Source organism: Lissotriton helveticus, chromosome 9 (assembly GCF_964261635.1).
Source record: "Lissotriton helveticus chromosome 9, aLisHel1.1, whole genome shotgun sequence".
Classification (NCBI taxonomy): domain Eukaryota; kingdom Metazoa; phylum Chordata; class Amphibia; order Caudata; family Salamandridae; genus Lissotriton; species Lissotriton helveticus.
The window spans coordinates 1,154,851,920-1,154,879,458 of record NC_136070.1 but is presented as its reverse complement, the minus strand read 5'-3'; the positions used below and the strand labels follow the sequence as shown (position 1 = coordinate 1,154,879,458).

General features: G+C 41.4%; 1 protein-coding gene across 2 annotated transcripts in view; it reads left to right on the top strand.

The window, feature by feature from the left end:
- CACNA1D (calcium voltage-gated channel subunit alpha1 D) overlaps nt 1-27,539 on the top strand; it is a 1,365,963-nt gene that overhangs the window by 631,533 nt on the left and 706,891 nt on the right. For both annotated transcript variants that reach the window (XM_078661595.1, XM_078661596.1), the window contains exons 6-7: nt 2,654-2,806; nt 22,229-22,425. In XM_078661595.1, coding sequence (XP_078517721.1) covers nt 2,654-2,806; nt 22,229-22,425 — 350 coding nt within the window. The remainder of the gene's footprint in view (nt 1-2,653; nt 2,807-22,228; nt 22,426-27,539) is intronic.

The following is a 27,539-nucleotide window of genomic DNA, read 5'->3' as shown; positions in this document are numbered from 1 at the left end:
CCATCAATGCCCTGAGGTCTCTAACACGGCACTCACAAAGAGCTGCCCCTGTGCTACCAGGCTTGCCTCTGATTTTGAGAGCTCCCCAACATTGGGTGAACTCTCAGCAATATAGATCTCTGCATTTCAGATTAGATCCCACAAGTAGCCTTTCTGAGCAGGCATATGGATCCTTGTGCCAGATTGGTCAATATATCAAACACCAATCCATCCCTGCTAATCCATCACATCCCTATTGTCAGGTCGCTGGCGCATGGGCCGATGAATATTATCATTGGATCTGGTGTCCAGAACATACCTAGGACAAGTTACCCTTTCTAAAAGTTTTGTTGCTATGCAGTTTTACACTTCCACATCTGTTATTTTTTCATTGATGATCAAACCTACTGCACCACCTTATGGTTGGGACTCCGAAGACCTCCGTTTTGAAAGCCCTCCAGCTCAACGAAGCCATCTTGGACCCCCTTCAGGTTCAGTGTTTGGTCTGAGACCATGCCATTCCTGCACATCACTGTCTCTTCCTGTTGGCAATGCCATCAGTTTACTAAATTCTTCCGCTGTTGTGCACATTGTCTGATGATTCAAACCCTTTCCTTTATTCAGAAGACTTTTCTTCAGAAAACGAGTACTCATCCTACCATTCTCACTGCCATTCTTAGTTGTCTTGTGACCCATTGGAACCAACATTCTCATTCTTGTGCTACACCTTGCTAAAAAAATAAGCCCTCTGAATTCAGAACACATCATTAACATGACCGCTAGCCTAATGAAATGTTTGCACAGACATTGATTGAGGCTGAGGTTCTCAAGACCTAATCCCCAACTAAAGTACCCTCCAACAGTGCCAACCCTCATCTTGATGTCAACTACCGAACAGCAACCATGGGCAGTTGAAAGTATGAAACTTATTTTCCAACTTTTGTTGATGTGCCTCCCCGCATTTCGAATTGACTGCTGCACAGTATCCTAAAATTCTCATCCTAAAACTCTTGGAGCCAGATGTATTAAGCCTTTTTGCATTTGCAAACAGGCAGATTAACAGAATCTTGCCATTTGCGACTGCAGAAATTGCTCTTACGATGTAGCAAACCTAAGTTTGCAATTCGGTTACCTGTTACCGAATCACAAAATGGGTTTGCGATTCAGTATAAGGAAGGGGCGTGTATTGTGCGTCCCTTCCTAATACCAAATCACATCGGTATGTATGAATGTGTGTGACCTCATTTACGGTCGTAAAACATTCGCATTTTACCACCTCCTTCAAGAAGGTGGTAACCCATTCGCAATTGGGAAGGTGTCCCCAAGGGACCCCTTCCCCTTTGTGAATGTATGTAAAACCATTTTTAAGAGCAGGCAGTGGTCCATGGGACCACTGCCTGCTCTTAAAAAATGAAAAGAAAACTTTTAATTTTTCCTTTTGTAAAGCATTTCGTTTTTCTTTAAGGAAAACGGTCTTCTTTACAAAAATGTGCTTTATTTAAAAGCAATCACAGACATGGTGGTCTGCTGATCTCAGCAGGCCACCATCCCCGTGATTTTAGCGGTTCCTCTGGGGGTCGCAAATTACAACCCACCTCATTAATATTCAAGAGTTAGGTCATTTGCTACCCCCTAGGAAACGCGAAAGGTGTACTACACACCTTCATACATTGCATTTTGCAATTCTCTAATTACGAATCCTTGTGATTTGCAATTAGGGAATAGCAAAATGCTATCTTGATACTACTGGCCCTTAATTCCCAATGGATCACATCCACTTTTCCCACCTAGAAATCATGCCATTGTCATCAATGTGCTCCTATAGCAATGGTATATAAACAGATGACTCCCTGCTTGAAACTGTGGAACTACATCTGACATTCTTGAAGCACTTTACAAGTAATATCACGCACATGTCGGCCTCTAGCAATCCTCCACATAAGGGCCTGCAAAACAAATTGTACACCCATAGCCAGTGGAGGGGTCAGTGCCATTTTATGTCAAATAGATTTAATCCGGGAAACTTTTTTTTTAACACTTTTAACAACCCTTGAGAACCCTGTTAGAAATTTGATTAGAGAGAAAAATGTATTTGAGAAATATTTGCATAAACCTGTAGATGGGTTGTTTCGAATCCGTAAGCTCAGTTATGTTTTGAGATTGACTATTGGCCTGTAACTAGACTTCAAAACATCCAGACATATCTGGTTTAACTATCACTTAGAGTGGTGTTGAACTTCCTACCATAGCAAAGCCTTGAAGTTGAAGGATGAATGTACTAATTAGATTGATAACAATTTTGCTGTGACTTACTGTGGTAGTACTCCTGGTTTACTCCTGAATACCAGCAGTAAGTAAGGAGTAAGCCAAGAATGGCTCTTGGAATTCACTAGTAAACCAGAGATACGAAAAGAACATGATGATAATTTTGTACTTTTCGTTTTATGTAGATAATTAATGAATGATGCACAAAACGGATTTTAATGCATTCATTACAATAATTCACATCATGATTTAAATAATGTCTTCAGTGTCACAAAATCATGTTCACAACATGTGAAAGAGGAGCTACTTACAGCGTCAGCTATTTTCTCATGACCATTGCTAAAATGAATGTGAGAACCCTGGTTCAATGATCAACCACTAACCTCTTTGCTCTTTGTCTTCCTTCTAGGTTTACAAGTTGTTTTGAACTCCATTATAAAAGCCATGGTCCCTCTCCTTCACATTGCTCTTTTAGTGTTGTTTGTGATCATAATCTATGCTATTATTGGACTGGAGCTATTCATTGGAAAAATGCACAAATCGTGTTATCAACCTGGCACAGGTAGGTCATTTTAATTTGTACTCTTAGGACTTATCTGGTGATGCCGGTGATGTGAAGAAGAAAGTGGAACTAGCTCCCACCTTGCTATGCTCGATATGTTCAAGTTTTAATACTGTTTACCTATGTGAACGTGCTGCATTGGACCGGAAAACTGCCTGTCTTCCATAGTCTGAGCTTAGTGTGTAAATCAAGTGTAACTGTACTTGAATACCGTCGCGTACAGCAAGAAGTATTTAACCTTCAGTTTTTTTACCTCATACACATTATTTCTCTTTTATCAAAACAAATCTTCATATAATTTTGCAAGTTCCTCAATATTTGATTTATATTCTACATCACATTTCAAACTATTTGCAACACTGATTTTTAAAATATCATTACAAATACAAATGCAAAAACTAAAATTCTTGCTTTATAGATTCCATTCTGCTCTTGCTTTGCCCGGTGCATTTCGGGACATTTCGTCCCTTCGTCTGGGGCCTCAGTGTGAATTTTAAAAAAACATCATATTGACCAAAACTGTAATTACCACAAGGTCGATATGTAAATATACCTATTGTTAGTCCATTTTCATCTGAAGACCTTCACTGTCATACAATTGTGAATCTCTAATGGAATCCAAACAGAAATGAACTTGACACGACCAGTGTCATTATCATCACAAGTGCCTCCAATTCTCACACCTTCACGGCAGAGTGGACTACCATCCAATGCTCCTCCAAAGAGAAATTCCATAGATCCCAAAGGCGTAACCTAATTTTTATTAGTGAAACACGCCCTAGGCATATACGATGTATACTCACGACTTTTTGGGACCATTGAACAAAAATATGTTTTTTGTATCAATCCCTCTGAAAATAAACATCAATTTTTAGTGCTTAATCCATGTAGTCTAAAAATATGTCATCTCAGTACCAATAGTGTTTCTGCCTTTATCACTTAACTTGGTTTGGGGACTCTTTGCTTCTGCACTTGCAGCCCTTCCCTTTTAGCATAATGGAGATTGGGACATGAACAACGAGGAGTTATGTGGCTTGCCAGCCGTATTGCCTTGCATTTGCAGAATTAGACATAAAAATAAAGAGGGACCTTATTAACCAGTATAGCTTGAGGCAGAAGGGCAATAAGGCTAATAGAACATTCTACCCACTGAATGTAAAATGTTCTAAATCAAAAAGGGTGAAAAGAAAAGACAACATTGGAATGTTGGAGCAGAAGACTTATACCAGCCATTAGTAGCCTTTTCATTGTCTTCAATACAGCTCCCAACATTACACTGTTTTATAAACAGTTACAAACTGCATGGAAGCAAAGTTTAAGGATTTTTCAATGAAAGTTATCGAAGCACCTTGGGGCCTTTTCTTTGTCCTATTTTAAACCCCTAGCATCGAAGAGATGGCGACGGGGCCTATTCACAAAGTTCCTTTTATCCCTAAATATAAGATCCACAGGTCTGGATCAGAGCCTCTATATCATATAACAGTGCAATGATAGCCCAAAAACACCCTGCCATGGTTTAGCACTGTTCATTTTTCAACGACATTCGCTTCAGGAAATTAAATAACAACCAGAACATTCTAACTACATTCAAGTTCTTTTGTTAGTTGTGTCTTTCAGACAGCACCTTCACTCTACTAAGTTTATCATTATCATTTTTTAACGAGTATCCTTTCGAGGAAAGGTCATTTAAATCTGGACATTCTCATTACAATAAGGGTCACCGTTTGTTGTACCTTTCAGGCAGGCAACATGCCCAACTTTTATTGACAGAAGGTATTTTTAGCAAATGAAATTGTGTTCTTTTCTAAAACCCTACATTATTTCATATTAAAGTATGTTTTCTACTTTTGCCTACAAATATCTAAAGGTTATGGATCAGTATTTTATTTATTGCTTTCAATTAACATTTCTGTGTTTGAAACAATGGTATTTTCATGCTTACTGTTCAAAGTTAAATCTATAATATAAAAATACATAACAGGTAACGTTTGATATGTACAATGCCACCTTGAGGTTATACATATACCAACCACTCGGCTTTCATCCTTGTGGTTTATGTTGTTACTAAAGCCGCTTGTCAACAATATAGGATCATATTACTGCACTATCATCCTCTGTACAAATGTATGAATTTGTGTGTGAATTTGTGTGCGTGTGAATGCATATGTGTGTGTGTGTGTATATTCATTGAAAAAAAAAAAAAGTTAATTAGGCATTATTGGTTGCTTTGGTAAAAAGACCATAACTTAATAGAAAATGATCCTAGAAAGTCTCAGAAAAAAAATTGACAATATAGTGGGATGAACAAGTCATACAAAATCTAACGTTTAGAAGCACCCCAAAAAAACACTGAAATTCACCATTTGTATTTTAATGAACTAACTATAGCCCCCATCATGCATGGCTTTAGAGCTCACATGTACATCACGCATGACATGTTTAATGGTGTCATTGATGACCTCACTGATCATCTCAATCTTCATCTTCAGTGAATTTCTGGAGCTTTTTCCTGTAAGTAAAGGTTTAATTACCATACATGACTATAAGGACACTTTGATCTTTGATTTTTGTCAGTGGATTTCTGGGGTATTTTTCATCTAGATTAAGCGCCTGTTACCTTATCTAACTATAGTGCAACATTAAACTTTTTCGGTGAATTCGTCTGCAATTTTTTTTATCATATTCTAATTTTGATCGGTTTGTAAGTGTGGTAGGACTTGCAACTAAAATGTTCCACTACCTGTGTTTCTGGGCACAGGTCGTAGCGAACACACCACAGCTGCCAGGCTGTAACTGCGTCTAATCTTTTACAGGCAATCAACCCTTCTCCTTCCATAAAGTGCAATTAGCTGTGTGAAGGAGTAATTGTATGCAGGATTTTGGCTGTGGGCATTCTTTTTTGTATTTGCTATTTCTTAAACTTTTTTGCAAGTGTTTTCATTATTTCGAATGTATTGTACACAATGTTAGACAGTTTTTTTTAAAATGTTACCTTAATCCTTTTTTTCGGGTGGGGGTGGAAATTTATTTTACTGCTTCGCTTTCTTGTACATACTCTTCTGTTGTCCTCTCATGAAGAGACCAACTGTTGTCTATCATTGCAGTATGTTGTGAAAAACTGCATATTGTACTCTTCTTCCTCTTGCTGCCATTTGAGTACATTAACAGCTGCTGTCCCTACTTGTTCTTTGTCTTCTGGATCCTCTCTCTCTCAGACTGGGCAATCTCGTTGCATTGACCTTAGATTCGGCCACATTTCACAAATACCCATGTAATACTGCCCAGGACAGCTGTGGTGAAGTCTTTGATTGCAAAATAATTCGGGCAATGATTTTGTTTTTCCCTTGTAGAACGGATATAGCTGTTTCTTTCTCAGACCTAGTTGATGGTGGTGCTGATGATGCAGGATGCACCACAATTACATCCTTGTACCTGGATAGTGATGGTAAATTAGGACCAGTGCTTGCTCTGGTTGACATTCGATTCTCCACAATTTCTCTAGATGCTATGATGGAAATGGATTCTAATTTGTTCCAGGTGCCTCTTTGAAAGAACAGTGACAAATAGTACTCAGGAGGTTTGTTCCTGTTTATTTCTATAACCTGAAGGTTTATGTTTTGAGTAGTGTTCCCTGAGTGGCCAATCAAATAGCTGCTTTCATTTTTATTTGTTCCTATACCCCAATGGTCACGTGGACCAACAGAGCCAATTACAGAGTGCTGCTTGACACCCATGGACCTCTACTTACTTTTCCGCCTCTAGCGGGAGTCCCACTGGACACTGAGGTATTACTAAAAAGTTGGGTTTAGTATGAATGGGTCACTTTAATTTAAGTTTGAGCTTCTGGGTCAACCCAGATGTGCTTAGGGGACAGGCTGTTCCTTTTGTTTCCCCCTTGTACCCTTTTTAAAGAATTACTTCAGGGTTTGGGGATTGAGTTCAGTAAAAGTGGACTCAACTTTTTCTGCTGAGTTGCAGCCAGCCATTACCATCACTGTCACGCAGGACCAGGACTTGGACAAGAACGAGGTTCAGTCTATCGGTAACAAATAGTTGGTGGGAGAAAAAGTTATCTTGTCCTATAAGACGGCAATATTTTTAAATTTTCGCTACCACCAGATTCCCACTGGACCAACCATCCAGGTATCCTTAAATTATTACCCATTTCATAATTAGACCAAGCACCCATATAAACAGTAATTTCTCATAAATGACTGAATGAATTTACACCGAATCACAAAGGCACTCTCTCTGAGTAATTCCTTTCAGCTATTTTTTCGGTACCGGAGAGCAAAGTTTCCTATGGGATTTAAAATGGGAAGTGAACTTTTTGGGAAACCCGTTCTTCTTGGCCCCAACTTAATAGACCAGCATGAAACTTTCCATAAAGCAGCCGATGTGGATGATTATTTTATTTTGGGAAAGTTTTCTGCAGATTGGTCAGACGGTATTAAAAAGAAATGAAACTCACTGAAAAAACCAAAGGTTAAAGTGTTGTTATAATTAGGAATGGTAATAATATCTTATTTGCATTAAAAGATTCACTAAATGAACAAAGGTTAAAGTGATGGTATAGTTAGGTGAAAATGTGAGAGTTAAAACATGACATTCTAAACTCAAAAAACACTGAAATTCACCAGTAATATTTAACTCTAGTACCTATAACTTGTGCCCTTGCCATACACTGCTTATGAACTCACACTTACGACTCGTTCTGTGACATTGTTGATAATATTACTGCTGACAACTGAAATGACATCATTGATGGCATCACTCTGCATGACGTCCTTAAACCTTTGTTTTTTCCAGTAGACTGATTTATGAGGAGACGCTTGGTGTACTTTTCAAAACAGTTGGTCAGGTTCAGGTTTTAAAGTCTTTATTTCGATAATAAAATCATAAAAGAAATTTTTTTTAAAAACGTAAAATTTTGAACATGCAGATTATTATAAAGAGTTGGTATTACAGCAAACACAATTATAGCTTCAATTACTGTATACAAATTCGAATTTCATAATATTCATACATATAGAGTATAACATTATTTTAAAATTGCAATTAAACAGCCCAACAATACAAAGACAAACCTGACCTAGGAATGAAAAAAAAAAAAAGATTAAAAGGTTAGAATTAAAAACATTGGAATTAAATAAGAGACCGGGTCTTGATCATTTCTGCTTACTTCTCGTCCTGATCACCCATGCCCACCCCAAGAATTTGGCTACGCTCACTACAATAACTTCTGAGGTGTTAGTTCTGAGTGCCCAAATAGCCTCAGCACACCCTTTGTATTTAAGTCGCTGGCAAAGGGGTTTTATCCATTTACTTCGAGGGGCTTGATAAATCCGACAGGCAAAAAAAAGATGACCCACACTCTCCTTGTGTCCCGGGCACCAGGGGCAATATTCGCTCACTCCATTAGACCAGTTTTTAGTGAACGAATTCAAGGGCAAGTATCCCACACGAAACTGGTGGTAAAGTTTCTTGTCGAGTGGCCTAGTGATAATGTCCCAATAGTTCTCTAGGAAGGGATCCAACTTGTGAGTCAGGAACCTTCCTGTTAAACTAGCAGAGCCAGAAGCAGTGACCAAAGCTTGACGAACAGAGGCCCAATAAAGTGCCTTGTACTCCTGTTTTGATGGAAAAATATTAGATCCCGGGGAAACCCACAACTGTTCAAGGCCCATTTCAACCAGGATCGATTTTACTGCACGCAGCCATGGAATACCACCGGACCCCCAAATTGTTCTTACTTCTGCAAGCTCATTAGCAAAAAGACTAAGGTCAGGAGAAGTCCAAATACGTCTCCAAAAAGCCACCAGTCTGTACCTTGCCATTTCGTTTATTGGGTTACAGCCCATATCCAGACAAAGTGGTTTAGATGGAGAGGATTGGGGTAGGCCTACAAGTTTCCGCATGAACTTGCACTGCGTTTTCACCAAGGTAGAGAGGTCCATATGCCCCCAAAGATCTGCCCCATACAAAATTGCTGCGTTAACCTTGGTGGTATAGATCCGAAGCGCAGGTTTAACTCGTTTAGTAAAGGACCTTTTTTGCTCTTGTAGGAGACATCCCGTGAGACGCGCACATTTTAAATGGAGTGTGTCCACCTGCGCTTTCCAACGGAGACGATAGTCCAAGGTTACTCCCAAATAGGTCATAACTTCGACTTGTTTCAAACTCTCTCCATTCATAGTCACTGCACTCCTTAGGGGGTGACTCTTAGTGAGCACCATAAATTTCGTTTTGCTCACATTAATCTTAAGATCATTGATGCGACAGAACTCCTCAAACCGGTCCAGTGCTAATTGTAAACCGCTGCGGGTCTTGGAGAGGAGTAATGTGTCATCAGCGAAGATGAGCATAGGAAACCTGGTCCCTCCCAGAGTGGGTGCATCAGTGGGGGTACTAGCAAAAAACTTAACCACTTGATCAATGAACAATAGAAAGAGGGTGAGCGCCAATACGCACCCCTGACGGACGCCCCGTGTTACGGGGAAGCAGTCCGTCACCTGTCCTTGGCCTCCCCACCTAACCCTTGCAAAATTGCCCTCGTGTAATCTGACAATCAGATCTAATAATTCAATTGGCAATCCCAGGTCTCTAAGAACGGACCAAAGTTTAGCCCTTGGCACCAAGTCGAAGGCCGACTTCAGATCTATAAACGCGGCATAGATAGTTCCACCGCCCAACAGCACCACCTTCCAGTAGATCAGACAAAATATGAAAATCTGATCGATGGTACTTGTACCAGATCTGAAGCCGGCCTGCATTGGGGACAAAATACCCTCTAACTCCATCCAGCCCTGAACTCTTGCAAGGACCATCCTTGCTATGACCTTTTGGAATGAGTCTATAAGGCTAATTGGGCGGTAATTCCCTGGGTTCGAACTATCACCTTTTTTTTAAATTGGGAGAATCTCTGCCCCCTTCCATGTCACGGGGATCCTGGCCCCTTAGCCATAGTGTTTGCGATCCTAGTTATATAGGGAACCCAAAGTTGGGGATTGTTTTTATATAGATCAGCTGGGATTAGATCCATCCCCGGTGCTTTCCCCCACTGGGTCAAGCCAAGTGCAATCTCGGTCTCCTGTTCTGTAAAAATCAGCTCTTCTGTATGGTCAAACATAGTTTGTAACCTAAGTAAACCTGTAGTGGATTCTAAATTTAATTCCTTGAATTGACCGGAGTAGAACTCCACCCAGGCTTCTGCGGATACATGGTTAGTAGGTATTTGGGAGTCGGGATTTCTGCCCCACTTTACAGTTTCCCAGAACTTAATCTGGTTATTGGAAGTGCAGGCATCCAGAAGGTCAGACCAATAATTATCTTCCCACTCTCTTTTTGCTTCCCACTGGATTTTTTTATACCGAGCCCTAGCTTCCTTTATGTCACTCAAAATCCTGGTTTTAACTGCTTTCACTAATCTGCTGTGAGCCTCCCTACATTGCTTGTTATACCATTTCTGCCGGGAGGCATGCATCTTTGGGGTGCCTTTGGTTGGCGGCAGCGTTAAGAGGACCTTGAGCTGGGCAAAGCATTGTTCATGAAGTACACAAATTTTATCAATATCACCCCTAGTGGTGACAAGGGTCGAAATGTCATTAACAGTATTGGATACCACATTCGTAATGCTATCCAGAATAGACTCATCCCCCACAATCCTTGTCCATTTAAGCCTTCTTCTATCGTTGGTCAGGATTGTATCCCCTGTCGAATGAACAACTGGTGGAATCCTTCCACATGCACCAGGAAGTCTCAGGCTAAGTGACAAAGGATTATGATCGCTTTCAGGGCGGGTACTACCTCCATATCTATCAGAAGTGGCCAATATTCCATCTTCAACAAGATATAATCTATACGGCTTTTCCTTAGCCCATTATCAAAGGTGGAATTGCCTCCCTGATCAGAGGCAGTACGGCCATTTGCAGCTCTTAGCCCCCAATTCAGGCACAAGCCCATCCAATGTAGAGCTGCCTCAGTCCCTTTTGTGATTTTATCAACGGACAGTTCTGGGATCTTCCAAACCACATCCTCTGCTAACCCCCAATTATCCCCTACAGCATAGAGGGGCTCAAAAGTACAGTTGAAATCCCCAGCTAGAACAAGTATCTTGTCTCTCCCTATCCCTTCAAGATATATGCCCACAAAGTCTACAATGCTAGGGCAACGGCCACCCGGTTGGCCTCGTGCATAGATGTTAATAACTATGAGATCCTGATAGCCCTCCTTACTTAATTTAATGCCCAAGAGATCTGGGTGATCCGCAAATATTTCAGTTGGATGGTATCCTATTGCCTGCTTAACCCATGTCACGAGCCCTCCTGATGGCCGGCCTTTACTGCCCCTTATAGCTGGTTTGTAAAAATTTAAAAACCCAGCCCTATGAATTGGATCCGGTGCCCAGGTTTCTTGAAATAATAAAACATCAAATGTATCAATATATTCTAACCAATCCTCAGAGTCCATCCGCCTCTTAATCCCTGCCACATTCCAAGAGGCTAGTTTGAGTGTTTCCTGTATTGCTGTTACGCTACGTGGCCCACTCCGGTGCACGGCCATGGGTGCAGCTAAGCTCACTTGATGACTCTCCACCCTGGTCGCATCTCGAGCCACTACCACCTTGCTAGTGTCCCCCTGCTCGAACCCCGCCCCACCTGCACCTTCTATCACACCCCCTGAGGGTAGTTCAGTGGGTATTTCAGGACTCTCCCCTAGATCCAGCACCTCCATACTCTCTTTCCCAACAACCCCCTGAGGCGTCTCCAAACCAACTCCGTCTGCCTCGCTCACCAGATTCCTCATAACCTTTTCTTTCCCTGCATCCGGGTAGAGTCAATCAATGGCCTCCAGGCCAGAGAGGGGCTCAAAGCGGTTAACCAATAATGGATACTGCGGGAGGTAGGGTGTTCTATCAACTTGGTGCCTCCTAACTGGCAATCTTGAGGGTAGATGTCTCGGGGGAAGCTCACAAAATCGTCTTGGATAAAAATAGTCAAGACCTAAGGTCTGCACATCCCCCAATCTTGCAAACCTTGCTTCCCTACGTAAGAAATCTACCTCCCAGGGATCTTTAAAAGATATAATGATACAATCCCCCTGTAAATCCTTACTGCCGTGACCCACCCATTCAACTCTCCTCACAAACAACATTTCGGTCGAGGATGATGGGGGGAGGGGGCGATTTTTGTTTAACCAGAATACCACTTTATTACGAAGGTCCCCATAGGATTCACTGGCACCCTCCCTAAGTTGTACTACACCAGTTAAAACTATCGTGTGCCGGGTTGCTTCAGGGGGTAGGTCTGTGCGAGGGTGAGCCCGCTTGTTAGGTTTCCCTAAGGGGGTGGTAGAGTTCATGCTCACTTTAGCTGCCTGCCCTTGGGTAGACTCAGACGATGTACTAGGAGCACCCTTTGCATGGTCTTGCGGTCGTAACGCCAGTGTTCGATGAGGATTAGATTTGGAGGTGACCTTCTTTGGCACCTGCAGCAAAGAGCCTACAACCGGAGTACAATCCTTAACCCTAGGGGATCCCCCCGCCGCTGAATCTTTATTTGCTTTGGGGTCAGGATAATTTGATGCTAAACCAGTGGTCACGGAGGTTACTGTTTTACTAGTTGATGCAATTTTCTGGCCCTTTGTATTGATCATAGAGGAACAAGGATTCCCCACGGCATTTTTGGGGCTAGTAAACTTATGTAGTAGACCAGTATTAGTATTTACAATGGACTCAAGTGCATCCAGTTTAGAAGTCATCAACCTTGTTCTCTCAAGTACAGGAAGTAAAAGAGTTTTAATCATAGCCTCCATTTTTACCAATAAACTTTCATCACTGCTAAAACAGATTGGACATGGGTCAGAGGAACCAAAGGGGATATGGGAAGGGCGTAATGGATCTATTGGTACCAGGGCAGGACAAAGGGTAGGAAGGGCCTCGGGGTTTGGGGCGCTAATGTGGGCCAGATCAATAGTCTTTGGTATCTTGTAAACTCTCCCCCCCTGATGGCCCAAACACCTTTTCCTTTTGCGAGGTGCAATTCTCAACGGGTCCCCATCACCTAGTGAGTCCGACTCAGAATTGCTGGCCAGGAGCACACTTTCATTTTCATTTTCATTTTCATTTCCCCTGCTATCTTGGGTATCGTCCAGATGCGAATCAGTTTCCCCCACGGAGGGTGGGATACCCTCCCCTTCCCCCTCGCGGTGCACCTCTGCTGTAACCAAATGTAAACTGTTACTCAGGGCTTGTGCAACGGGGCTGGGTATTGTTGCCAACCTACCCAAAGAGGAACGCTTCCCATTAACTAGGTCAATAGAAAGCCTTTTCTCGGCCATCTCTGTCTCTTTTTCTAAGATCCCAGTGGCTCGAGTAATGAATGCGTCTAATGGACCGGAGACCGCCCCCTTAACAGTCTGGACTTGTACTATACGTTCCTTACCGGAGCGTAGAGGCATTGCAGTTTTAATTTGTACTATAACAATAACGAAAACAATATACTAACACTAATAATAATGAATACAAAATTAACCAAGGGGAATGGCCCAACCCAACCTCGCCCGACCATGGACGGCCACAGACGGTCCCGCCCTTGTCCCGGGCTTAGCCCGGCGCGTCCCGCTCGCGTCCCGCAGAGCGTCACGTTCCGCCAACAAATAGAGGGAAAGGGCGGACCGTGGGCTGGGCTCACAGGTGCGCGGGCCAGGTGACGAGGCCGTGCAGGGACTCCTGGGAAAGTGAGTCCCTGCTGCGCGCTGATCTTTCCCCTGTGGCAGAAGGACTCGCCCACAGCACAGCAGCCTCCCGAGCTTTGCACCACCTCCTGGCAGCGCGAGGGTGCGGCAAGGATTGGGGCTACAACAACGCCCACGGGTCCTCAGGTGAGATCAAGCAGCAGGCTCCACAAAAAGTTCTGGGCAGTAGAGGCTATCCCCACAGCAGTTCACAGCGTGTTTCCCAACTTTAAACGCTGGTGACGGGGCTTTAATGTTCCGTTGCCGGCCCGGGGGCGGGGCTCACAGGTGCACGGGCCAGGTGACGAGGCCGTGCAGGGACTCCTGGGAAAGTGAGTCCCTGCTGCGCGCTGATCTTTCCCCTGTGGCAGAAGGACTCGCCCACAGCACAGCAGCCTCCTGAGCTTTGCACCGCCTCCTGGCAGCACGAAGCGGCACCCGCGAAGCAGCACCCGCGAAGCGGGTGCGGCAAGGATTGGGGCTACAACAACGCCCACGGGTCCTCAGGTGAGATCAAGCAGCAGGCTCCACAAAAAGTTCTGGGCAGTAGAGGCTATCCCCACAGCAGTTCACAGCGTGTTTCCCCAAACAGTTGGTCTATAACTCTCATAAATGAGATTCTACTTAATGCATTGCTTTGCATCCTAATGAGGTGGGAATTTGTACTTCCAATATACCCAATGAGAATATATAGTTAAAATGTATTTATTTTAGTTTGTCCCGTATTTCTTTGGATTATGACCACGGATTCTATCAGCCCTTCAACTCTGTACCAGTAATACTATAGGTAAATATTATGTTAAAACTTTTGTGAAGCAGACTGGGGATTTGAATATGAGTGGGCCATTTTGGATACAATAATTATCACATCCAATAAAAATCCATCACTGAGGTGTTTGGAATTTATCAGATGCAATTATTACCACATATTACTAGTTTTTGGGGAATAACATATGGGTTATGGTGTAGGTCCTGGTAAATCCCTGACCTTTTCTCCTTCTTACATTCGGTCAGGTTGACCTACTGAAATTGAACGAAGGGTGTGATCTTTATTGCACCTGTTAATTACAGGGTATGATAAACATTGCTCTACTTCTAATTGTAATCTCTTCGCAAACAGGTGTTTTCTGCAGGAAACACAATTCAACAAGCCACTTGTAATGAAGCCCAACATGTTTTGTTTTGGGAAGAAATAGAATGATGAATTTAAAAGAATATCTTGATAAAAAATTACTAAAATGCCATTTCAAATCATGCTCAATCCTTAATCTGTGTTGAACACCAGCACCTCAGGTTACTCTATGTATCTGATAGAGACATTTCGCTGCTGCTTCCTTACCTTTAAATTCTCTCCAGGCACCAGACTGGATCTGGAATTGTTTTACAGCAGTACCTCTGTGCGTCTGTAGAGTGCATCGAGTGACTCCATAGTGACGTCCTCCACCGGATGTTACGTCAACAGAGTACATATAAGCGCTGACATCACTTTCTTCTTTTCCGCGCTTCCAACGTGGATCTGGAAAGCTGTTCCTCAGGCTGTTTTTTGGCCTGTCTCAACCTTTTTGGTGACCGAACAATATGCCTTCCCTTTTCACATGTCCTCGCATTTAAGCCGTGTGGGTCCTGTGGATGGCAGATGTCAGCCACAGACCTTCATACTCTTTGTATGTGGTGCTTTGGTGAGCATCATGACTTCGAGGAGAGCGACTCCTGTCGCCAACGTCGCCCAAAAGCATTTCAGGAACACTGCATGAAGCTCTTGATGGCACGGCTGTCGCAGGCCTCACGTCGTTCTCTGTCCATGGAACGCTTGCAATCCCACTCCACAAGCCATTCCCAAAGGTGGCCCTCGACTTCCAAAGGTAAGATTTTGCTAGGTACTCTGCAGTTTTAACACCCCATACCGCCCCCCCGGCTGAGAAGTCTGTGCAAGGGTCCACCCACACCTCCATCTCTCTCTGGAGCTGGGGCGACTCTAGGAAGAGGGAGTACTATATTTCCACCTCCCTCTGGTTCACTTTTAAGCCCCAAGGAGGTCAGAGGAGCCTTGACTGAATCCATGCTGGTGGAGTTGCCATCGACCACAGTTAGGCCCTCTGGATCCAAAGTCGGATCTGTGTCGCCTCCGGTGCATAGCCCTTCGGGGTTCCCAGCTGCAATGTCGGTGCCTGATCAACCGACTCTGACATCGATCAAAGCAATTTCTCTTCTACGATGCAGAGGCGTTACCACATCGACGCCGGACGGCGTTGGTGAAGTACCAGATTCGGACGCTTTTCCACCTACTTCTAAAGAGTCCCTTACTGTTTTTCCTCCGGAAGAACAGGTTTTTGGAAGAGAGGAGCTGGGGTTTATACACCCCATCAATGATACTGTCCAGCCTCCTCTGGAGATCAGTTGGCTGACTGAGCTGGGTGAGACTAGTGGCCCAACTTCACTACAGAGGGAAGCTCCTCCTTTGCTGAGGTGCTGAGGGCATCTGTAGTTCTAGAATTGCAGCTCCCTTCTGTGGTGATTACCACTGACCTATTGATCTATGTACTTCACCAGGACCAAAAAGGTGTTGAGCCTGTGATTCTCTATAGTGAGGCCTTATATATCCTTTTATTGGGGGCCTGGGCTAAACCCGCTACGGGGGTCCCTGTGGACTGGTCTATAGCATATGGACACCACCCCACCCTTGGGGACCCGGCATGACTTCTCCGGCATCCTACTCCGTAAATGTTTGTGGTACAGCCCACTATAGCCTCCCCTAAGTTCAGCGCCTTTCCTAACATCTCTCCGGACAGGGAGTTCAGGAGACTTGACACTTATGGTAGGCATATTTTCTCTGCCACTAGTTCAGAATTACGGCCAGTTAATACTGCTTGTATTCTGGACTGATTTTTTCATGCTTAGTGGTTATTTCAAGCACGCTGTTGCTGGTGTCTATAATTCTAATTAGAGAAACCATTGGGGTTAAATAAAGATGATAAGTTAAACTGTTCATCTAGGCTGAACTAACACAGTTTTGGACTAATGCCAATCCACTATATGAAATAAGACTGAACTCTGTAAGAATTGAAGCTTTTATTGTTTTTTTATTTGCACTTATATTTTAGTGATTTCACTTTTTTATGTTTGTAAGAGACATGTAGTCCGCACACAGTTTGGATGTGGAACCATCGGCAGCCAAATGAGATGGAAATTGAGAAGTGTTAATCATACGTAATGACATTTTGTTGCAATGATTTTGTGGAGACATGAATGCCCACTTGGGCATAATTGGCATAGGAGTTATTAGCATGTATGAGAATGAATTAAGCAGCCATGAATGATGGGCGCATTCAATGCCCACATGGGCAGAATTGCATACAATGCTCTTTTGGGGAGTTTTCATTTTTAAAACTCAATCATTTTTTCTCTAATTAGAATTATAGGCTTCAGCAACAGCGTGCTTGAAATAACCAGTTACTGCCCACTGTGGCGCAATTTTTACATTAAAATGAAATATGTTGTAAAACTGTGAACAACGTTATAATCATTTTGCCGATGTTTCATATCAAAATGCTCTAATCAAATTGCATAATGAGGTACTGATTAGTACAGTATGGAGTTAACACTTGTTTACTTTATAAGACATTCAAAGATGGCCGCCAAATATGGTCTGTTACTTACTAGTGAAGGGACGGGTAGTCCTACTTTTATGTTTATTATTTGATCACTTTATAACTCTAGAATGTATGAACTGATGTTACCCGTGACCAAGGTGCTTCTGCACCGAAACGCGTCGGGCGTTTTTGACAATTTTGTTTAAATAAATCATCACGCTTACGAATTTGGGCTCGAGCTTACTTCTTTTGATGCAAAAGTTGGTGTAAGGAATGTTTGAGGATCGCCTCCTCGCACGAGCCTGCCGCCATTGGGAGGCTGGGGGACTGGCGAATTCTGTTTGAAATATGTATGTACCAGACCACAGGTGTACAAAAGGATCCTACAGCATCTAAGGGCCATCACCAATGGTGATACTGCGTATCCTGTTGCACGTCATTTTTAAGAGTGTCGTAGCAAAAGGATCCTACAGCATCTAAGGGCCATCACCAATGGTGATACTGCGTATCCTGTTGCACGTCATTTTTAAGAGTGTCGTAGCCAAAATGCAACTGAGCTGAGGTACTATGTTATTGACACAGTGCCCCCCCAGAGGAGGGGAGGGGATCAAGAATCTCAGTTGCGTAAATTGGAAACTAGACACATTATTTTGCTCAATACAAAAACACTCAATGGGCTAAACGATAGTGAGGATTGTATTACATATTTATGAATATATTTATGATTGTGAAATATAGGAACTGAGCATCTAATACTGTGTACTTTGTAAATATATCAAATCACTGTTTACTACACTCATTTAAATTTACTGATATTTTTAACATCACTTTCATATTATATCACTGGTTGCACTGATTTCTTTTGCCATTATTTATAAAATGCAGTTTGCACAGCACAATTTTGCACACCAACATTTATTCGCCCACTTGGGCAGTATTAAGTGGATTTTCCCATTAAAAACATTGGGAAATCCCTAAAGGATCCATTTTGTTTACATCTATGAATTTGGCTTGCTTGTGGAAATGTATTTCCTAGTTTTACATTGTTTTAAACAGGAATGTTTTTATTAACAATTTTAGCCTTACTTTGATGTATACTTTTGGATGTGTATTTCTCAGAATTTTATCAGCAATGAAATGGAGTATTTATATCTTAAGGCATATTTATTTAGATATATGTTTTATAATTATTCTAAATTGCTTCTAATTGTGAATTCTGAGTTTGTGCATAATGTGGGTTAAAAGATGCCTTCAATTTGGCACTAGGATTATCCCAGACTGTGTTAAATTGCATGAGTTGACATTATGAAACTTTTCTTTTATGTCTATGAATTAATGGCACATTGCACTTCAAAAGTAGGAGGTCTGCCCCTTGGACGCTGTCATGTGATCAAGGCCTCGTTAGGCCGAAACGCGCCATGGCGGAATGGTGTAGAGCAGTGTTTCCCAAACTGTGGTCCGCTGACCCCCAGGGGTCCGTGACACATTCCCAGGGGATCCGTAGGCAACAGTTTTAAAAGCACATAAACATTTCTTGTATAATTAGCTGCTTTCCAGCAACAATAAATGTGTCGAGAGAATGCCAATGATTAATGTATCTGCTGGAGAGCGGAGAGTTTTGTTCAGTGGCATCTTTGATTTAACTAATGTAGCACAGAGGGTTAATGTGCCTACTGCAAAGATCGTGTAACATGCATTTGAAAAAGCAGCATTTTATGTGCCTAGGTTCGTGGTTACTGCTTTTGCCACAGAGATTCTTGTGTTACTGTGCACTTCATAAGTGACAATCGTAATCTAGCAGAGGGACTTATAAACGGTCATCAAAGAGCTGCTTACAAACTGCATGGTACCAGTTAGTAACATATATTTTGTCCCAGTTATTCATTATCCTGATGCTGCTAAAAAGATATATTTGGGTGGAAATACATTTTTAATGTTAAAGTCAATGCTAGCCACTGTATTATGCTCTGAATCCGGAGTTTGTGCTTTTCCAGACCAAGCACTCTTTAAACATTTTATATACACACTGATTTACATGTATGATTCAATGTCTCTATATGTGTGTAAAGTAAAGTGCTCTGACAACTTACAATGGTATTAGAGATGCTACAAAACAAATGAAATACATGTGACAGAGGGGCTATTACTTCAATATAAAATACTAAGGGCCAGACGGACGATCTGTTTTTATATGCGCGAACCGGTTCGCGAACCCGTTTGCGCATGCAAAAACCTATTGGGCCATGTACATAGCCTATTTCGCGAGTCGCAATTTGTTTGTGACTTTCTAAATAGGTTTTGCAACTTGCTATTTGGAAGGGGCATTCCCTTCCAAATAGCGAGTCTCAAAACCATGTACAAATGTTTTGCGGTCGCTAAACAGTCACAATTACCACCTACTTCAAGTAGATGGTAATGCATTCGCAAATGGGTAGGGGTCCCCAGGGGACCCCTTTACCTTTGCAAATGCATGCAAAATTATTTTTTAAGGTCAGGCAGTGGTCCCAGGGATCTCTGCCTGCCCTTAGAAAATGAAATGAAAACGTTTAATTTTCTTTTTTTTAAAAATGCATGGTAAACAGGCTGCATTTTTTTTTGAAACTGCTTTATTTAAAAGCAGTCTGAGACATGGTGGCCTGCAGAGCCCAGCAGGCCAACATCACTGGGAGGGCTGGTATTCCCAATGGGCTCGCAAAAATGCGAGAGGCTAATTAATATTAATCAACCTCGCAATTTGCGACCCCATTGGGAGTCCCAAACAGAGTTAAACACACTGTTGTACATTTCATTTAGCGACTCGCAATTTCCAACTCGAGGCGAGGCGCTAAATGATATGGTCGTACATCTGGCCCCAAAATCCTTAGTACTTTGAGTATTTGTTTTGTGTGCACACGTGTGTATTTTTTTTCGAATTACTGTTTTAATGTTTGAAATTTAACTCATACAAATTGCTTGGGGATCCCCGCCTTCCAGTGGTGACTCAATGGGGGTCCTCAGGAGTCAAAAGTTTGGGAACCACTGGTGTAGACCTTAATAAAAATATTCACGCACCATCACTGGGTTTGCCTCGTCTTTTTCGGCAGGAATTGCTGTTAGACGTCCATCTACCTCATATATATGCATATATATATATATATGGAAAAGACACCATTCCACCCAGGGCCAGCCGAACTCACGGCGGGTGATACCGAAAAGTGGAGGTGGAACCGCTTTAAAGATCAGCAAACACAGGGCAACTTCGGTGCACACTCGGGGCATTAGTGGGCTTTGTCATATACGCAGACGCGTTTCTGGCTTCTGCCTTCATCAGTGCGGAAAAGCCATTGATGATTGGCCACAGTCTTTTAAACAGTCCTGCCATTTAATAGGTGTATCCTTGGCCAATGAGCGGCCAACAATGGGGCGTCTTCATTCCCGTTGTTTCTTGCCAATCGCAATGTTCATGGCGCACCCATCGTTAAAATTAAATGACAGCTGCATTTCCTGTGGTCCTGTGTCCCCTCGCCTGCCGCGAAAACACCTGTGAGTGCCCCACGTATTAGAGAGACACTCCTGCTTTGTATAAGCAACAACCTCACCGAGTGTGCACCGAAGTTGCCCTGTGTTTGCTGATCTTTAAAGCGGTTCCACCTCCGCTTTTCGGTTGCACCCGCCGTGAGTTCGGCTGGCCCTGGGTGGAATGGCGCCTTTTCTGTTAATTTGGGCTGCCGTAAACGCCGCTAACAGATATTGTCGACCGAGTGAGGTCATTGCTTATACAAAGCAGGAGTGTCTCTCAAATACGTGGGGCACTCACAGGTGTGGAGCGGCAGGCGAGGGGACACAGGACCACAGGAAATGCAGCTGTCATTAATTTTAACGATGGGTGCGCCATGAACATTGCGATTGGCAAGAAACAACGGGAATGAAGACGCCCATTGCTGGCCGGTCATTGGTCAAGGATACACCTATTAAATGGCAGGACTGTTTAAAAGACTGTGGTGTTACCACTATCTTCAGCCGTTTTTTATTAGAACAACATCTGGTGGTTTTGTTGTATTCGACATATGTTTCTTTGTGCATTACCTGATGCTCTCTCCATGGTGTATGATTTGTTGGATTCCTTCTCTCTGTGTCTCTACGGAGCAGGTTTCGCTGGATTCATGGGTTTTCTAAGGCAAGGAGCTATAGCTCAGTGACATCGACTGTTCGCATGGTTCCCCACGTTAGGGCGATCATGGTCAGATCCCTCCATTGGAGTGAACTAGGATTGCGTTTATATTATGATATCTTCAGACTAATTTGTATTTCTCTGTCATGGGTAACTCTATATCCAATCTTTTTAATGTCTTCTTAAATTTAGTTGCCTTTGGTCCTTACCACACTTCTTAAGGTGAAGCATATGTTTTTGATCACCTCAAATCTTAAGTGCATCTGGTCTCTTCTGTCTTGCTCGACCGGCTAGTTCCAATCATCGATTTTTAGTAAGATCAAATCGCTATGGTGCCTAATTCAAAGGTAAGGAATCTGGAGCTAGATGTCTCTATCATATTAATAATTTACTTACTTTCAGTAACACCTTATCTGAGACAGGATCTAGCTGTAAATTCCTTACCGACCCTTCTATCCTACCTGTGCTGCAAACTGTTTGTCTTGTTACCTAAAAGACCCCTTTCTTGGCATTCTGATGCCTTTCATTGGGACTTCGTCATTGTTTGGGTCAAGGATTTTTCTTTTTAGCTACACTTTCTCCATGGGCCGTTTCTATAAGTGGCTCTATGTTTTTTGCGTGGAAAATAGTCATGGAAGAAACTGACGTCAGTGTGTCGCGGGAGGGCTTATATGAGCTCTTGTGACATCACATCTGGTGGGCGATGTTGCTCGATGCCCTCTATCGACACGCAGAGGTACTGCTGCAAAAAAAATATTTCTATATTCAGTCTGGCACTTGGGGAGAATTCAAAGGTAAGGAATCTGCAGGTAGATCCTTGCTCTACTTGATAAGGCGTTACCAAAGGTAAGTAAATTATTCTTTACCTTCCTGAATTCAAACATGCAAAATTGTTGGTCTGAATAACTTTAAACTATTTAGTATTTAATACTTTAATTTGATTTGCAGAAATATTAGCTGAAGATGAACCAGCACCATGTGCATTCTCGGGCACAGGTCGTTTATGCCCCATAAATGGCACAGAGTGTAAAACCGGATGGGTTGGACCAAATGCAGGAATAACCAATTTTGATAATTTTGCCTTTGCAATGTTAACTGTATTCCAGTGTATAACCATGGAAGGATGGACTGATGTTTTATACTGGGTAAGTTCTCTTAGTCCTGTTGTAATACCTGATGATATATTTGTATTCTGAAAGAAAGAAATTCATACAGATCCTTTATTTTCTGAAGTTGGATTGATTTATTTTAAAGAGTGCTCTGTATGTAATGTTTTGCTAAAATCTGTTATGTATGATATTTAAATGAAAATCCCTCAAGTAATCAAAGAAAGTCCCAGGCAGACTTGCAGAAAAAAAGCTATGTGAAGAAAGTATGTGTAACTTAACTAACTAAACAAGAATAATGTTAAAGAATTGCAGAATGTGAAGATCAAAGCCAAATTTAGTTAAAGAGATAAAAAATGTGTACAGGCAAAGTGACACACACCCATTTAAAGGATAATAATGTTGATGCTGCCTTTTAGCCAGATTTGGATTATTGAAATACCATATACATACAACATAGGATAAGGGATTACAAACATATCCATCTGGCAGAATATGAGAAAAAGCAGTCACGGTCATGGTGTGAGCTGTGGCTGCCCCCTACACTACTCAAACAGAAGAACCCACAAGGATACATCAGTTTTCCCTTATGGGATAATTTACCTCATTTTTGTAGCATAGCGTGATTAGTAGAACTTCAGAAAATGCTGCATGACAACATTGTGGTTAACTAAACTACCTAAAGAACTACACCATTAAAGAATTGAAGAAAATGTAGATAAAAAACAAGGGCCTGATTTAGGATTTGGGCAGATACAATACTCCGTCACAAACGTGCTGGATATCCCCTCTGCCGTATCGCAAGTCCGATTGGATATAATGTACTTTTTCTTGTAATATGACAGATTGCACATCTGCCACTTTGGTGATGGAGTATCTCATCTGCCACACTCTAAATAAGGCCCTAGTTTAGCTAAACAGTTAATAAAGTAAAGGTAACATGCCATAACAATATATATATTTAGATAAGGGGTCAATACATTAATTAAAAAGAGCTACTCATAGGAAACAATCAGGAAAAGTGATTTACTACAAATCACAAAAGTGATATACATCTTGAAAACTGACAACGTTACCTCACACACAGATTAACAATATGTAGGGACTAAGTCAAGCAGACACACAAGCTAACGTGATCAGAGTACTGTTAAGATGTTGGGTTGGCCAAACTACATTTTTATTTTAACACTTTGAAATTTAGGTGGAAGTTTATTTAATGCGTAACATGTTGGTTTTTAGTATTTGACAGTGGTCAATGCTGGCCCACTGCTTGAAAAAAATAATTGCTGCTGCAATATTAAGAGGGGAGGCGCAATGAATAAAGGGAATACCATTTCTCACAAGCACATATGTCATGGAGACTTGGACATCAGGTCCCAGGCCACACTGAAGGTCCAAACCTAGCGGTACAAACAGCAAATACATGCTTGGTGGAATCATGGGTCTAATGCACCTCCTTCAGTAGATTAATGTGTTCTCTTTAGTCTCACCTAGGAAAAGTATATCACAACCAAAAGACTTGCACTATTTGCCGTCTGAATAGATTACCAGACTGAGAGGGGCTCAAATAATATGGTTCATTTATGAAATATATTAATGAACGTGGCAGAATAGATTAAAATCCTCTGAACCCTATCGTAAAATTCTACACTGAGAGACAAACCTTTAGGAAGAAATATAAGAGTTGATACCTTTAATTATTTGAGCATCCGAATAGGGGCAGTGATAGACCGTCCACCCAGAAAACATCCTCCATCATCAAGCTATCAAGAGCAAGGCAGAGTGGTGCCTCTGCAGAGAACACCAGTAATAATAAAAGCATTCCCTCTTCTCTTGATTTCTATCATTGCTGAGGAAAACCCAAACAGATATAATGAGAAGGTGTGCTGACTTAATGACTGAAAGTAACCCACACAACTACATAACTAAATGTGCCACCAAGGTACTTAAATATAGAACATTGAGTAACCCAATAGACTTTAACTACCTCTAAAGCGCATTTGAACCAATATCTCTCTTCTCGGTACAACTCAAGACCCTTACTCATCAAATTGTAGTGTTTACCAACAGTAGAATATATTACCCAAATGGCTACCAAATTGTTGTTAACCTCATGCGTGCGGCGCATTTTCCCGCCGTGCGCTGAGTTTTTTAAAAACCCGCGGTTCATGACGAGCTCAGCTCGTCATGAGCGTACGACAGGCGTACCTCATGACGAGCTGAGTTCGTCATGAGTGTCGAAGGGGTTAAGAATGAACTCAAAATCCTAAGCCCAGGATCCTGACATGCCTCTGGTTGAGCATCCTTAAATTCCAGCTGTTAAAGACACCTCTGCATCATAATAAGCCACTGATATCACTAATGCAACAGTGTCCCAAAGTAATTGTGGAAGGCAGAAGACCCTGACACTCTCAGGCCATGTGAATAACAATCATAGACAAATATGGATGGCACTAAGGGCTCCGAGGAATGCAGTTATATCTTCTTAACTCTACAGTTCCTGCCGTGAGTGATCTACTGAAAATACATCCATTGGTTTTCATTTTCGGCTTATTTTTTTATTTTTTACCTGCTGTCTTCTCTCCTGCAACCAGGTACAGAGGTACTGTGCTTCACATTTTCTAACGAATGCCTTTTCCTGCATGTTCCTCATCTTGGAATATTCCACCAAGCTGCCACAAAGTATCTGGGAAAAACGTTCTGCCTTGCAACAGCTAGCTCTGTCGCTAGGTGGCATTTCACTAGTTTAGGATGAAAATCCATTTTGGTATGTCGGATATGACAACACACATCCTTCAGAGAAGACACTACATACCTTTACCTCAATTTTTGTTCTGCATGCGTGAGACTTTTTATTCAAGGCAAATCTATTTTTAATGGGATGTTGTTGAGTTATTTTGATAAATTACCGAGTTTTCTTTTAAAAATAATAAATCATCAAAGGGTTTATGTCTCATTCTGCAACTTCTGGCTTTACACCTTTTGCTTTTTGCTAAATGCAAATATCAGTATCGGACTCATAAACCCTATGTATTGGTGGATCTTCCTAACCTGAAAAATGAGTGTGAATGAGCGCCTAATCTACAATGGAGAAAGCTACCAGTAGAAAGGGTTGAGGTTGCGATCCCAATTAAAAGGTAGGTCTTCCTCTTTCTCCTTAAAATGATCTCCTTGTCCAAATAAATCTAGTAGTCAGGGTGCTGGTACTGGACTTGTGAGTCCTCAGGCTCCTTTCCAACTAATATACTTGAGCAATTAGAGCTTTATTTTCCTCCTGCATTGGACGACTGTCTTAATTGGAGGCTTTTAGAAAACTATGCTCAACATTTTCCACATCACTCCACTGACATCTGATAAGTGTACCATTACCATGACAGGCCAGTTCTAGCAACCTCTCATACCTGTGGCTGCAATCACATCTTTGATTGAGGCACTGTTACGATGTGAAGTGGTACTGCAGGAGAAAAGACAGAATAAATCATTAATCAGCAAGGGACCAAGAAACGTGCTTTAACTACAGTGCTCTCCACTAGCGTTGGCTGGAACTGAAAACATCTCATTATCAGACACAAAGACAGTAACAAATTTCACCTCTGAACCATTGGTGGAAAATGTAACTACTGCCCAAAAGACTAATCATGTCAAGGCTTCTTTTGGATCAGATTCTGATGCTTTGTAAATGCCACTCTTTAAAGTAAAACTGATTAATGCTTAATTTGAGTCATCCTTACCCAAAGGAATACTTTTGATTCAGAAGGATGTACCACACCCACTAAAACTACAAAGTGAATAAAACTTTGAACTTTCGAACATCCCTGTGTGACTTGCATTCATCTTGCACATAGGAGTGCTCAGGTTTCTTACCTTACACCTGTAAGGTCTTTCTTTCACTCTTTAAAGTACAACATGGTGAAAATAATGACAATGAGCCTCATAGTTTATTGCTCCTCCAGACTCAGACAATGATCTCTACCTGAACCTTCAAAATGCTATTGGATTAGACACTTCGGCAAAGAGTGACATCTCCTGCCCAACTCCCCCTCCTGTGGAGGAATTTAACTACTTAGCCTTAGCCACAATATATATATATGCAGTATATTTAATGTATGTAACTATCAAAGTTTCAAATAATTTAATCAAAATTCAATGTAACACATTTAAACTGCTTAATGTCACATAAAATATATGGTTATACAAACTTTTAAAAATTGAAACAATGTGTAAACTATTTTATAAACGTACATTTAAATTATTAACAATTATATAAATATAAAATTAGCAGACATATATATATAACAAAAACATATACCAAATTATATTCGAAAATAAAATTAATACAAACCAAACAAATTAGACTTAAAAAATGCAAATTACTTATTTCTATAAATAAATTAAAAATAAATAAATATTAGCTCCCTAGCTATACAATTGGAGGGAAAGTGTTGGACTTTATAGTAATCAAATGTATAATTGCAACTCCAAAATAAGCAACAGTAGGATAAGTGTGGGAATTTTGAGGAGTCAGAATTACCATTCCCACTCCAATAAAAAAAAAGTATAGAAAGTGTCAAACTTTGGAGGGTCCAAATGTACTATTCCACTCCAGCTTAAGGAAAAACAGAGAAAGGGTTGGACTTTGAAGGGGTTAGAATGACTATTTCCACTCGAACCTGAACAACAGTAAGGAAGGTTGGACTTTGAAAGGGCCACATTTACTATTCCCACTCAGCATAAAGAAAAGCAGAGAAAGTGGACGACTATGGAGGGATCAGATAGACTATTCCACTTATTTAACTTTTTTTAAAACAGTTAAATATAAAACAAAATACAGATATGTAAAACGTATCTAAAATAAAAAAATATTTATTACCAATTCATATAATTAAATTGTATATTACAAATAAAATAAAAAAGGCAAATGTTCCTTCCCTTCTGAAACACCAAAACAGCACTAAAAATTACAATTAATAAAATATTTAAAAAAACTAAATATTAACATTAAATTAATTATTAAATAATAGAAGTAAAAATAAAACAGTTAATAAGTATAAAACCCATGTACACAATTTTGGAATTAAATAAACTTGTCAACCAATTACCAATTACTGTATGGATGGCATCCTTTACAAGAAAACCTTTGCAGCCCCGAAATA